General features: G+C 42.8%; 1 protein-coding gene and 1 long non-coding RNA gene across 2 annotated transcripts in view; both read left to right on the top strand.

Moving 5' to 3' along the window:
- LOC138966825 (uncharacterized) overlaps positions 1–15,317 on the top strand; it is a 402,693-nt gene that overhangs the window by 341,649 nt on the left and 45,727 nt on the right. The gene's annotated exons all lie outside the window — the stretch shown is intronic.
- Positions 1–15,317, top strand: part of LOC138950395 (A disintegrin and metalloproteinase with thrombospondin motifs 18-like) — a 141,822-nt gene that overhangs the window by 103,047 nt on the left and 23,458 nt on the right. The window contains exons 5-10 of the mRNA XM_070322134.1: positions 4,130–5,058; positions 5,421–5,504; positions 6,903–7,062; positions 13,156–13,261; positions 14,510–14,647; positions 15,125–15,278. Coding sequence (XP_070178235.1) covers positions 4,130–5,058; positions 5,421–5,504; positions 6,903–7,062; positions 13,156–13,261; positions 14,510–14,647; positions 15,125–15,278 — 1,571 coding nt within the window. The remainder of the gene's footprint in view (positions 1–4,129; positions 5,059–5,420; positions 5,505–6,902; positions 7,063–13,155; positions 13,262–14,509; positions 14,648–15,124; positions 15,279–15,317) is intronic.

The following is a 15,317-nucleotide window of genomic DNA, read 5'->3' as shown; positions in this document are numbered from 1 at the left end:
CCTGTTCTGTAAGTGTTTATTTGAACACGATCATGCTGCCTTTAATGATGTTTTTCTGTGTATCTTGCGGCTCTATGACGACTTCTAGGTTGTTTGGTTTGACTTAACGTCCTCCGACATAAACTAGCTAAGAGGCGAAAGAACGTTATGATTGTGGCTATTTAATACACTACATGCAGGTCTCAACTTTAGAAAGTTGCAGATAAGACAGAAACAAAACGTTTTGCTTCCGGACATTTTGCTCCCAGAGATTTTGTGAAGGGACGTACTTGTCAGGCAACGAATATTACTGAGAAGGCACCCATTTCAGAAAACACTGGTTGCGTCACGTATTTGGAACTAAATTCTTCCAGAGAGAGTGAGTCTATTCCCCACCAGTACTGGATAAACCCAACGGCCAGCGGATCCGAGGATACTCGGCGGATCCATTAAAGCGCATTAAATAGATCCGTGAAACTTGGGGTTAATGAGTTTAAATGAAGCCGCAAACTGTGACGAACGAGTGTCGAGGTTTCTGAACAAAACCGGAATTCACGCAGGAATTTGTGTTCGATGAAATCAGCCAACAAAATAGACTGGGTCAAGCACTGGTTTCCCTCATGAATCACTAACAAAGTGTTGTTTTTAACCCTGGAGCAAAAAAAAAAAGTGTTGTCTGTGCCAGTGCGCCACACCCCTCCCCCCAAAAAACAACTGACAGAGATTCCTAAAATAGCTCGCAGCCGGATCACGCTGACACGTGTCAGATACAGGTTGCAAAGGGAGCTAACTGGGCAAAAAGGCGAGAGAAGAAGGGCCATCAACACCCGAGGAGCCTGGGGTAAATATAGATCTGACTCAGGTGAGAGTAGATGATGAAAGGCAAGACGGAGGGAGGAGGAGGGAGATTGGGTGGGGCAGGTGGCGGTGAGGGTTGTAAGGAATGCTGCACCTAGCTGCACTCACTTATTATGCTTGTCACAGCAACATGAACTGCAGCCCTGCACAGTCGTTTGGCTCAGCTGGAATTCCAATGGGAAAAGGAGTTCAGTTAGGATCAGGGTAGCTCTGGAAATTATGTTCGAAAAGGTGTACATACACGGAAACCGTCCGTCTCTCTCTCTCTCTCTCTCTCTCTCTCTCTCTCTCTCTCTCTCTCTCTCTCTCTCTCTCTCTCTCTCTCTCTCTCTCTCTCTCTCTCTCTCTCTCTCTCTCTCTCTCTCTCTCTCTCTCTCTCTCTCTCAGACACCACACACATGCAACACATACAATACACACACACACGCACACACACACACACACACACACACACACACACACACACACACACGCGCGCGCATGTCAATAAACCAAGACTATCCCCAAACGTCATATCAAAGCATTGCGCTTCACTTCAGTCGTATCCCTTTTCCTCTTCACTTTTAGTACAGAAGCCAGAGGATAAGATATTTTGTGTAAACATTATTATTGCACGATGGAATAAATCATTCGTAAATCTTTCTGCAGAGGTCACTGGAGAAGTTGAGATTAAACAGAATTCCTGCTGTCTTTCAGATTATGATTCTATTTGGTAAAAGCTCATATATATATATACGATGAAAGTGCTGAGGAGAAACCCTCTGTGTTTCGTCTGGCCGGGTTTCCCGTCACTTTTAAAAGGACATGCGTCGTCATTGTCGTCGTTGTCTTCTTCCTCTTCTTCTTCTTCTGCAAATCAGGTGGAATGAGCCATCTATTCCCCTACCAGTTCAGCAAAGAGATTGATTTTACATGTGATAGTGTATACAGTGGAACCTAAATCCCAGACACCCCCCAGCCCCCCTACACTTTTTGTTTCGAAAACTATGAGCAGGCGGGGGAGGACAGTTGAAGGAGAAAGGGAAGAGGGTAAGGAAGGGGGGGGGGGGGATTCGACGCCCTCGTGAAGGTTTCGTTTTTATCAACAGTTAAAAAAAAAGACATCAACCAACATTTCTTTGTTTTGTTTGTATTCGTCGTCTTCAGATTAGAGTTTCTAAACTTTTCGTTTCGGAAATCAAGCGGGGGCGGACAGTTGTAGGGGAAAATGGAGGAGGGGGGGGGGAGGCAAACATACAGAAAAGTAGGCTTGCTGTGAGACGAGGAATCAGTTTAGAGCCGCTGGCTAAATTAGGTTTGGTATGAAAAGACGATCCATCAATCTGGCACAGCCACTCCAGCAGGTTATGACTCGCACGCTGTGGTGATGATCCGTTACGTGCTAAAATGTACAGTTGCCCGAAGCCAAACCGCCATTTTTTTCTCCTCTGATAAAAAAAAAAGTCTTCACCAAAACAGACCCTTTCCCTGTTTTGCATGCGCACGTGCTTCGGTTCTTGATGTCAGATCTATTTTAAGCCGCGCTACTTTGTGGGGGCAGGACTGAGAAAGGTAAAAAGAGGTCACTCTATTCCACTTTCCTCCAGACTGTCTGACATTTCTGTGGCGTCAACCCAGTCACCCAGCTATGGCTGGCCGTTTCAGCCACAAATGTTTTTGGGTCATACGACGGAAGCGGATCGCGGGATCTCGGTCCAAAGTGTCGCGTGACCTCGTTGGTGGTGACGAGAGATGAGAGCGAGGCGCCTGGGGTTGTTTGATCTCGCCGCTCGAAGGGTTTAAACAAATACGCACAAAAAGCAAACTTGAAAGTCTTGAGGAGGGAGATGAAGGCATGTAAGTTCGCCCTTAGGTTTTCTGTGACTGGCTACAAATGTCAACAAATTGCTCAACTTGGTTGGTTGAAACTCGTGGCCTATACATTCCGACAGATAGGTATGACAAGATGATTGAATCTAATTACTTATGTTTTATTGAAAAAACCTTAAATGAAATTGGTCTCTCTGGCCTTTGGACTTTTCAAGAAAATGTTCAATACTCAAGCGCATGGTTTAAAACGAAAGTAAAAAGAAGCTTGTATGACCAGTAAATCCATAAATGGTTTACAGAAATTGGAACAAAAAATATGTTTTGGAATTATCGAATGTTTAAAGATATTTTTGCATGTGAAGACTATGTCACACACCTGCCATATCAGCAATGTGTTTCAATGATGAAGTTTAGAACATTAAATAACAATTTGCCTGTACAGAAAGAACGTTATCTTAACAACCCGAGGTCAGAAAGAACTTGCACCAAATGTGTATCACAAGACATAGGTGATGAATTCCATTATCTATTTGTCTGTGATTTTTTCAAAGAAGAAAGAGCTGAGTTGTTACCACCTTACTATTGGAAAAAACCTAATGCACTTAAATTTAAAAAGTTGTTTGCTACTAAGAAAAAGAAATTGCTAAATAATATCTTGGACTTTATTAATAGAATTTGTAACCGTTTTTCATAATTTAAAAAAAAAATTTAAATTTACTATATTAGTATATAATTTATTATGATTGTATCGATTGTATTTATTGTTCAAAATGCCCCCAGGGGTTATGGACTAATAAAAACTTGAAACTTGAAACTTGGTAACGCGCTGGCCCGGACGTTACACACAACTCCTTGGTTGCTGTTCATGTTCGAGTCTTACCGAAAGTTGTCAAAGTCGCCGTACTAAAGTTACGAAAAGGCTCAGTTGAAGTAGATGATGATGCAACATTTGTTTTTACAATACACTCACACACACACACATACACTGGGAACACACACACACTCTCACACACACACACAACGTGGCACACACACACACACACACACACACACACACACACACACACACACACACACACACACACACACACACACACACACACCGAGAGAGACCGAGAGAGAGAGCCCGCAAGGGAGAGGGGGAAAGAGAAAGAGAGAGAGAGTCTAATCCCTACTGCACATTGAGTTCACACAGGTGTGGGGTATTGTCCAACAATGCAGAAAAAGGTATCATACTAACAATTCAGCAAATACCCCGTTTCACATTGTTGATGCAATACTCCAGTTTTTGTACCCAGGACTACGTTTCAGGACTACGTTGTGCTGGAAAAAAATGTTTATCCCGCAGCAGAATCTGGGTAAGAAATCCGGTGATACAACACTGTTGGACACAAAATCAGGCCTAACGCGTCAACGTTGCACTTTATGCGTAAAATAGATGTAAACAATAACAAAAATAACATGTTTTCATCTCTTGTTACAGGCTCCGCAGAAAGACGAAAAAGATCAGCATCAAACATCGCAGATCAGATGCCACCGGCACCATCATCATCAGACCAAACATTATCATCACCTCCACCACCGACACCGTCGTCGTCATCGTCATCATCATCATCATCATCATCATCATTATCATCATCATCATCCAGAGTGTCTCCAGACACCACTTACCTCAGGAATCAAAAGCAAAGACACCATGTGCATTATATCCATGACAACGAAGGTGACAGTATTTTCCAAGTTCCTTCCAACACTGTGGACCAATTGACTAAACTGCAGCAGTTCTTACTCAAAGAAAACAACGACTTCAGGGAACCAGGTGCCTCGCTTGACGACGATGATGCTGGCATCTACAGCAGCAGCGTCAACAACAACATCAAAACGGCAGTGCCTTATTTCACCATCAAAGACAAAGACTACAAGTTCAGGGAGCAATTTGTCAAAAATTCAGACAGAAAAGGGAGAAGAAAAGGTGACGTCACAAATGAACATAGTCACCATGACGACATTGACGTCAGTTCTGTACTAAATGACGAAGCCTCTAAATACTATGACGCTGATGACGTCAGTTTCGTACTCAATGACAAAACGTTTCAAGCCGGTCATGAAAACTCCATATATGATGTGCATAGTAGTGACAAATCCAACTTTGCTGAGCATAGTATTAGAAAAGACGTCTGGCCTTACTTGAGCGAAGAGGAGCCTGGCTTCTGGAACAGTACAAGTGCAGAGAGCGAGGAGGATGGAGGTGGGGAGAGTGAGGGGAGAGGGAGGAGATCGCTGGCCAAGTACAAGCACCTGCAGAGGGGCAGCGAGAAGACGATGGAGATGCTGGTGGTGGTGGACAAGACGATGATGGATCGCCATGGCACCAAGAACGTCACCACCTACACCCTCACTCTCTTCAACATGGTGAGTAACTATGCATTTCGGACACAGTCAAGGCCTTGTGTCTAGTCTTTCTTTAAAATTGCTCTGCCTTGCTCTCTTTCTTTGCTTCTTTTTTTCTTTGTTCCTCTCTTTCTTGGTATCTACAAGACAGACACATGTTTGTCAGCAACACAGGGAAACATGAGAATATCACTATGCTATCATATTTTTTTCTCTGAGCTAAGGGGATATATGGCGTACCCTTTCTGAAGGCGCACAGCTTTAATGTCTAGTCAATGATTTTGTCCTTTCTATTTGGGGCATGTTTTGTATGAGGTTTGTGTTGCTTTTTGTCATGTGTTGGTTTTTGGTTTTTTCATTTTTCATTTCTCCTTTCCTTTCAGGTGTCCAAGTTGTTCCAGGACGCCAGTCTAGGCAGCAGGATCCGTGTTGTTCTCGTCGGCCTGGTGCTGTTGGAAGGCGATGAGGTTCGTATGGGCAAAACAGAGCAAAAACAACTACCCGTCCCCCATTCTGCCCCATTTTTAAAGTGGAGAGGAGGAGGCTAGAGGTATATCCACAGAGACAGATATTCAAACGACAAACTGAATCTCCCTGTGCGGCCACAGCAATTCTTCTCATCGGCGAACATGAAAAAGCTTGACCTTCTAGCCGAGCTTTTATGATAAAAAGCAAACCTAGCCTACAACCATTCCTTCAAAAGTTGATGACCTTTGTGGTGCAATATTCTCACGTCGTTCTGCTCGGACTGAAATATGACATCACAAAAAAAGAAGCCTTTCTCGGTGAAAGCGTCAACGTTTGAGAACAAAGAAATCGCGGTGACCTTCCCACACCTTCTCGCGATCTTTCATTCCACGAATTGTTGAACGTAAGTAGCTAGGAATTCTGTTGAAGACCCATCTCGTCACAAGAAGTAAGCTGTAGCCTGCGTGACGCAATGCTGAGGGGTCTTCTGTGAAGTGGTCGACAAAAGGACATACAGACTGTATTGAAAAGGGCAAGAATAAAAAGTCCAGTCATCAGGGTTTTTATTTTTGGTTTTTTTGCAGCTGGTACTTTTAATTGCTAGCACTTGAACTGGAGAGAAATCGTACAACGAACAGCTGGTCTCCAGGAAATGTATTCACAGATCAGGGAATTTGTTTAACAATAGAGAAACATAGGAGCGGATGTGGGTCGGCGATGGTGCATGGTAGGTCCGGACCGTCAGAATTTAGTCACACTAAAATAATCAAGCGCTGCACAGGGCTATTGAACGATGTTAGCACATTCCTGCACAGATTTTGTCGTAAGGACTTTATGTCTAGTATTTGCTCTTTCATCCATGTTACGCAACATTGTATAGGCTTGTTTTGGCAATCTGTCATCAGTTGTTACAGTGGTTTGCTTGTTACTCAGTGAGGTGACAAATATATTGCTTTAAAATGCTATCGCACAGTCATGATATCCTTGCTGACTATTCCTTTGGCATAATGTTCTTACTTTTGCATAAAGCAAAGAGCTCAGGAAGCTACTCCACAAAGTTGAGAGACCTTTCCCTTCCCATACCTTCAATTACACTTTGTACCTATCTATTGGAGACATATGTCCATGCTAATCTTGTCACCTCTTTCTCTTTCGCTTCCTGTCCCTCCTGCCCCCCCCCCCCCCCCCCCCCCCATCCCCCCTTCCCGTTCCAGATGATCAGAAGATCTATCTTAGTGAAGAACTGGTTACCTACTGAAAAGAATAAACAATGTAAACAAGTGTAATACTGCGTTATCCTTCAACTTTGTAATGTTTTTTTTCTGCTTGCTCCTCTCCTTCTTCTTTCCTTCCTTCCTTCCTTCCTCTTACGTAATAAATTGCCTATTTCATTACAGCGGGGTCTGTACATCAACCATCACGCGGACAAGACACTCAACAGTTTCTGTTCCTGGCAGTCCGTTCTGTCGGGCGCTAGGGGGCGCCAGCATGACCACGCCGTGCTGCTGTCTGCCACCGACTTCTGCTCCTACAAGAACTCCCCTTGTGACACTCTGGGTAACATTTCATTTTGCTCCACTTTGGGGGGAGGGGGGGGGGGGCGGTCGTAAATACACAGTTTCCATGACAGTCTGACGAAATACACCCTCGCTATGACAGTATGCCGGGAATACATACTTAACATGCCAGTATGCCAGAGATTCACACTTGCCCTGCCAGTATGCCGGAAATACACACTTGCATGCCAGTAAGCCGCAAATACACACTTACCATGCCAGTATGCGGTAATACACTTGAGAATTAAGTCAAGCTAAGTAGTGACGACTATGCGTTGGCGTTAAAATAAAGATTGTTCGAGTCAAAGCTCACCTCACACATTTCCTTCAGTATTCCCCTGTTTTGTACACAGGAGCTCGTATCAAAGCGCCGGTCGATCGAAGTATCCTTCTCCTTTATTTTTAGTGTAGTACTACTTCTATGATTTACTTTTATACAAGCTCCTGTGGTTTTATAGGGCACTTGAAGTTCAGGTCCTGCCCTTGTGATGCAGTGGCGAAGACAAACACAGCATTTCCCCCGTCTTCTGGTATAACGTTGTTCTGCTCGCGACGCTTCCAACAGAACGTTATTGAAAACGTTTAGTGATTGGCTTCCTTTGCTCTGAGCTGATTCTATAATTCAAGATTTTTCTCGTCTAAAAAAAGGTTTTATTGGGAGACTCGAGGGCACAAACACTACAGTTTACAAAATAAAGCAAGAAGAATAATCCTGAGATATCATAATCTTGACACTACTGAAGTAACAGTCACGGTTTGTGTCGCAAATTTGACATTCATAGACTACATTCAAAAGGAAACCTTTGTGCGAGTACACTACTTTCTTTGTAGGAAACTTGACGCCAATCTTACAAAATAGACAGAGAAAAGGAAGCATATCAGCTGATAAAGTGATATGTCAAGGATTTTCAAAAAGGGAAAATCAAAACAATATAAAGAATTCGTGGCATGCTTTATTTTCGTAAAGATACCATCCTTCCCATAAAAACGATCGCATGAAAGACCACTGCTGACATGAAAGACCACTGCTGACATGAAAGACCACTGCTGACATGAAAGACGTCTGCTCACCATCTCAGATCCGGCCGGGCTTTTACTTGGGATAAGACCATCCTTCCACTTGGTCACATACCAAAAATGAACAGCCTGAGTGATCTCTGGGCACATTGGTAGTGTTTATTAGGTAAGTCCGTAAATGCAACAAGTGGCTTTTTTAGAAATTAATTCTTCCAACAAAATTTAACTTGCCGCAAGCAGTCAGGGTGTTGATTTTTGGTATGTGACCAAGTGGAGGGATGTAAAAGCCTGGTCATATCTGAGACGGTGAGTCGAACTGTTATCACAAGAAGGAGTGCGCCTCTAAGGTCTGCTCCGTTCTGTTGCAAAGTTGCACGGCAAAGCCTCAAGGTTATGCAAACAGAAAACGATACGCACAATGTGGCAATATCAAAAGACAAGGGGAAGCTGTGCACACGTCTGCTCTCTGCATGATAAGTGGGATTCCTTCCCCTTTTCATCTTTTCTCTCCTCCTTCGTGCAAGATTGGCCAGATTGTTGCCCCTTTATCGGAGAATCCGCGGTGGTTCTTTATTCCAGAAATACTCTTGGAATATCTCTCGGAAACTTCTTAGGGATAAATTACGCGTGTATCACCTGCTGTTAGGAATTTCGATCAACTTTGCACTGTGTGTGTGTGTGTGTGTGTGTGTGTGTGTGTGTGTGTGTGAGTGTGTGTGTGTGTGTGTGTGTGTCAGTGTCAGCCTGTGGGTGTCTGTGTCTGTGTCTGTACGACGTATCTGTGGCAGTGTTTGTCTGTGGCAATTTTTCTGTGTGTCTGTGTCTATGTCTGGTTGTCTTTATGATTGTATATGCGTGCGTGTGTGCGCGTGCGTACGTGCGTGTTTGTGTGTGTCTGTCTGTGGAAGTGTGTCTGTGTCTGTGGCTATATGTCTTGTTGTCCCTGTGTCTGTTCTTTTCTGTCCATGTGTGTGTGTGTGTGTAAATGGGAGAGGGTTGAAGGGCATATTATGATAACCGGAGTGAGCCTGCTATTTTCGATGAAATAAATTCAGTGATACGTTTGCCGGCTGCCGAGATAGTCTCAGGATAGAGTTTTAAACCTGCGATTTGATGCTGATGACGAGTTTCACATTAGAAGGTTTAAAGGATCATTCCTTCTCCTAAAAGCGATCATGTTTACCGCCACAGATCTTTCAGGCTTCTATGCAGAATGAAGAAAGGCATTCAACACATACCACAAAACATTATGTTTGTATCCTCAATATTGAGTAAACCTGTGGAGTAAGAAACAAGTCGCGTAAGGCGAAATTACTACATTTAGTCAAGCTGTGGAACTCACAGAATGAAACTGAACGTAGTCCGCCGCTAGTGCAAAAGGCAGTGAAAGTGACGAGCCTGTTTGGCGCGGCAGCGGTTGCGCTGTGCTTCATAGCACGCTTTACTGTACCTCTCTTCGTTTTAACTTTCTGAGCGTGTTTTTAATCCAAACATATCATATCTATATGTTTTTGGAATCAGGAACCGACAAGGAATAAGATGAAATAGTTTTTAAATCGATTTCGGAAATTTAATTTTGATCATAATTTTTATATTCTTAATTTTCAGAGCTTGTTTTTAATCCAAATATAACATATGTATATGTTTTTGGAATCAGAAAATGATGAAGAATAAGATGAACGTAAATGTGGATCGTTTTATGAAACGTTTTTTTTTTTTTACAATTTTCAGATTTTTAATGACCAAAGTCAATAATTAATTTTTAAGCCACCAAGCTGAAATGCAATACCGAAGTCCGGCCTTCGTCGAAGATTGCTTGGCCAATATTTCAATCAATTTGATTGAAAAATGAGGGTGTGACAGTGCCGCCTCAACTTTTACAAAAAGCCGGATATGACGTCATCAAAGACATTTATCGAAAAAATGAAAAAAAAATTCCCGGGGATATCATACCCAGGAACTCTCATGTCAAATTTCATAAAGATCGGTCCAGTAGTTTACTCTGAATCGCTCTACACACACACGCACACACACACACACACACACACACACACACACACACACACACACACACACACACACACACACACACACATACACCATGACCCTCGTCTCGATTCCCCCTCTATGTTAAAACATTTAGTCAAAACTTGACTAAATGTAAAAAGTAACAGCTCAAAAAGCATTATGACGATGAGAGTGAGAGGAGCAATCTAAATAAACAGTAGTGTTCAGAATTACATACATTCAAGACATGTACACTGGCTTGGTTTTTGGAGTCGTTGTAGACACTTATCGGATGCTTCATCTGGAAATGTCTCGCGGCGTGTGAGACTTTAGCACGTAGCGAAACGGTAAACATGCAAGTAAGCTGGATATGGGTGGGGTGGGGGTAAATTGTAGGCTTAACCTTCACAGAATCATTTCTGTGCATTTTCTCCATGTTGTTTTTATTCTTAAAGTACTTTTTGAACGGGTGAAATATTCAGAGTAGGATATTTCGAGCGTTTGCGTCAATCCATCCGCTATACATGTTCTTATCTGTAATGAGCGTCTGTGTGTGTGTATGTGTGTGTGTGTGTGTGTGTGTGTGTGTGTGTGTGTGTGTGTGTGTGTATGCCTTGTCTGTCTGTCACTGTCTGTCTGTCTGTCTGTCTCTCTCTCTCTCTCTTTCTCTCTCTCTCTCTCTCTCTCTCTCTCTCTCTCTCTCTCTCTCTCTCTCTCTCTCTCTCTCTCTCTCTCTCTCTCTCTCTGAGAAAAAAAGAAAACAAGAAATGTTTGGATATTATTTTTACGCAGATCAACATTAAATAGTTAACGGGGATACATTAAAAATAAATACATAGAGACCGGCAAGAGGTAAGAGGATCACTCGTATGGAAATATGTCAAACACATTATCGCGCATACAGTTGTGTTTCCATAACTAAGGCAAACAATCGTTTCGCTGTCAGAGGGTTTCAACCTGTCAAAACGGCACATTTATCTCCGCGGAGTCACGTTGCTTTATTTTAGGTGTTGCAACTATTTCAACAAACATGTCTGCTTAGCGCCTCGATCTCCACGATAATGACAAAAAATCAAATCTCTAAGGAGTTTTTTCAATCCTTGCACTGTGCTGCATGAAGAAAATTTTCATTATACACTGATCCACATAAGAAATGCAATGTTTGTGAAGGTGGGTTAACAAGTGCGATTACGCTTAGCGATGGCGCTGCATGCAGTTTTGTGCAGACCGGAATTCGCTGACAAGAACGAACTCTGGTTCTTATTGAAATAAGTGACTTTAATGTCGCAAATCTCTTAAGTAAGTATAATAAGGCAAAGAATACGCTTTAGTTGTTTGTTGTCTGGGCTGTCAAACAAAACATGAACAATCGGTCGGAAGCTTCAAATAACAAATTTAAACAATATTTTCAAAAACACGGTATAAAGCTGTATCTACATCTTAAAATGTCGTATCTCCTTTGGTGTCGAGAATCGAAGTAGAACGGCATCAAACTGAAACACGTGCAGGATAGCAGTGCCAATACGGAAACATTTTCAGTTTATGAAAATCTCCACAGGAGAGTTGATGTCCTCTTGCGATTCTAAGGAGGATTGGTATGTTGTTAAGTGAACTCAGCAACCTTTTTGAAGAAAACCGTACCCGAGACAAGAGAAAAACTTCGCGCCTCGGATGTCTAGCATCCTATCACAATCTGGAAAAACGTGTGGCTCAAAGTTGACGTTAAGAAAGAAGTTGTGGCGAAGATAACGCCCAACGAACACTTGAAAGCGTCAGAAATCTTAAAATGGCGCCGTTTTGGTCTGCCATTAGAAGATTATTGTCTGTTTTTAAACACGTTTGAACGACTTGTCAGCTTTGTAGCTGATTAAAGCAAACTGAGGGAGAAGACGAGGTGGGGATTGAAGAGGGTCTTGTCAAGGTATGCGTAAGTGTGTCATGTGTTTAGCTTCTATTAAAAACTGAGGGTGCTGACGAGGTGGGGTGTTCTTAGGGGGGGGGGGGGGGGGTCTGGGGGGGTCATGTCAAGGTACTTGTGAGCATATCACGTGTTTAGCTTCTGTTTCGTTTTTGTCCAATAGCTACTGCACGCTGAGGCATATAACCAAATCGACAAAAAGATAGGTTTTGACCTATTTATCATGAAGCGCTGGGTCACTTTCAGATATCAATGATTCTCTCCTCTCCTGTCTTGACGAAAAGTTCAAAAATTCCCAAATTTGATCCACCCAAAAGCTGAACTCGCGACACTTTTAATGCTTGGTATGTCAGTGACAACCACTGTCATCTGCCCAAAGCCCTGTAGAAGGCTTCTGTGGCAGCCCAGCTCCCCCCCCCCCCTCTCTCTCTCTCTCTCTCTCTCTCTCTCTCTCTCTCTCTCTCTCTCTCTCTCTCTCTCTCTCTCTCTCTCTCTCTCTCTCTCTCTCTCTCTCTCTCTAGATTTGGCATGGCACAAGCTTACGTTTTTCCAGTAGTTACAGATCATGGGCACTGTTACATTAAGAATGCGACGATTGTTTACATAGAGACCCTACTACGTCGGGGTTTGTGTGCCCCGAGCAGATACACATCACAGTGTTATTTCAGTAGCAAAGAGACATGTCTTTGAAGTAAACATAAAAACATGTCAGAATGTTTCGCTTCGCAGTGTCGCTTTCTTCATCCGCGTCCATCCACGCCCTTTTTCGTCAGATTCCAGAAACGAAGCCTGAAAGAGTCATTGTCACGAGTTTTTTGGAAAAGTAGGTTACAGGTTTCGGGTGAAAATAATTAGCTGTTAACAGATAAAGTTAATCTGTTTATCGCGAGTCTGTGTACACAACTCATGAGGGTAGTCGTTTTTTCGCCTTACATCTCAGTTTCTAAAATAGCTTCTGCACTCTGAACTGAAGTCACGCCCTCATAAACAGATCTGTCTTGGTTGCACACGAATTCAAAGAAGAGACTGTTGTTTCTCAATGAGTGTATGGTTGGCCTTTGCTGTTTTTCGTTCGAAACGACAGATCCATTTGCTTTCTTGAGATGTTTGATGCACTGACTCACGTTTTTGTCTCTTTGCTGTCTTTTTCAGGCTTTGCTCCTATCGGCGGAATGTGTAATCAGATACGGAGTTGTACCATCAATGAAGACACGGGACTCAACACTGCACTGACTATAGCGCACGAAATTGGACACAAGTGAGTAATAATGAGAAGGAAACGATAAGAAAGGGAATGAGGGGAAGTCAGACAAGAACGTGGAGGCTAGGGTGGAAGAAGAGATGAAAGACAGGCTTTAGAACTTCTGCGAAGGAAAGTGAGGCTGGGAGATGGGTTGAGAACGAGGATGCGTAACGAAGACGAAGAATAGATTAAAGACAGGACTGAAAAATGTTTAGATAAAGGGCGAAGAAGGAAACATGAGGATAGAGATGGGGGGAAGGGGGTAGAAGAGGGATGAACAGTGGCACCATACTTTTCTGTCTTCCCTTTTGTCATATTTTGCGATTTGTCCTCCTCCTCCTCTTCTTCCTCTTCATCCTCACCTTCCTCCTTTTCCTCTTCCTCATCATCCTCTTCCTCTTCCTCCTCCTCCTCCTCCTTCTTTTTCTTCTTTTTTTTCTTTTTTAAATTAGAATGACATTTTTGCTAAGTGTTGCATCTTATATGGCAGCGACTTTTCTTTCTGTGATAAACGTTGCTCTGCACACTTTAACACGTACTGTTGCCAGTTCTAGTTGCTAACTTTTAAAAGAGTCGTTTCAATTTTAACCAAACTTTTTAGTTAACGCACATACCTTTGTCAGTTTTGTCATTCCAGCAGGAGGGTTATCTATTTTATGCATTCTATTTTACAGCTTCGGCATGTTCCACATTCTGTGTAAGAATATCTATTCTCATGACTATACAATTTGTGAGCACTCGGTGATACTGCTTTGACATGTTTCACTATCTAGAGGGTTCTACTGGTTCTATCATTAGCTACATTTTGTATTGGTATATTTATGCTCATAACTATACCAGTTTGACATTCCATGTTCAGGATGTTCCATTTTGAGCACTCTATGTTCCAGTTTCTGTTCTGCGTCGGTGATGGGAACTACTGGTTCTATCATTCTGTACTAGTACTCGTATATTTATGGTCATGACTTTTTAGTTAACGCACATACCTTTGTCAGTTTTGTCATTCCAGCAGGAGGGTTATCTATTTTATGCATTCTATTTTACAGCTTCGGCATGTTCCACATTCTGTGTAAGAATATCTATTCTCATGACTATACAATTTGTGAGCACTCGGTGATACTGCTTTGACATGTTTCACTATCTAGAGGGTTCTACTGGTTCTATCATTAGCTACATTTTGTATTGGTATATTTATGGTCATGACTATACCAGTTATGACATTCCATGTTCAGGATGTTCCATTTTGAGCACTGTATGTTCCAGTTTTGGCATGTTCCACGACGGGGAGGGGAACTACTGCCGCCAGACGGTTGGTTCCATCATGGCGCCCACACTGGTCAGTAAGGATGGTACGCTGCAGTGGTCAGTCTGCTCCCGGGCCTACCTCCTCAGGTTCCTCAAGTGAGTTTTAGGCTGGACATAGTATAGTTGGCAGTTTGTTTCGAATTATGATTAAGGTTTTGATTGCTTGATTGGTTTTAATTTTATTTAGATAGATAGGGTTAAGTTGAGGGAGGACCAACTATTAAAACTTTTTCTCTGTCTCTCTCTTTCTCTCTGTCTCTGTCTCTCCCTGTCTCTGTCTCTCTCTCTCTCTCTCTCTCTCTCTCTCTCTCTCTCTCTCTCTCTCTCTCTCTCTCTCTCTCTCTCTCTCTCTCTTTCTTTCTTTTCACGCCTACCGTTCTTTTAGTTGGGGAATTGTGATTATATTACACAAAGATATTTCTATCGGGAGATGTTTTCACCGAACACTACACACGCAGAACAACATAAAAAGGATCCAATCACGAAAGACCACGAGCAAGCACATGTCTATAACGCCTTTACAAAAACAGCAATGAATACTGTACTAAAAGTCGTGTTTCTCACTCATCGCAGCACGCCCCAGTCCGTCTGTCTCGACGACAAGTCAAACCACGTTGCTGAGCTGAAGTTCCCTGACCAGCTTCCTGGTCAGCTGTACGATGCCGATGTCCAGTGCAAGTGGCAGTTCGGACCGACCGCCCAGCTCTGTCAGTACGACTTTGGCAAGGTGAGACCAGAGTGTCACAGATGAGCAGTTGTGCAAGAA

Source organism: Littorina saxatilis, linkage group LG1, assembly GCF_037325665.1.
Source record: "Littorina saxatilis isolate snail1 linkage group LG1, US_GU_Lsax_2.0, whole genome shotgun sequence".
Taxonomy (NCBI): Eukaryota; Metazoa; Mollusca; class Gastropoda; order Littorinimorpha; family Littorinidae; genus Littorina; species Littorina saxatilis.
This window is presented reverse-complemented; position numbering and strand designations above follow the sequence as displayed.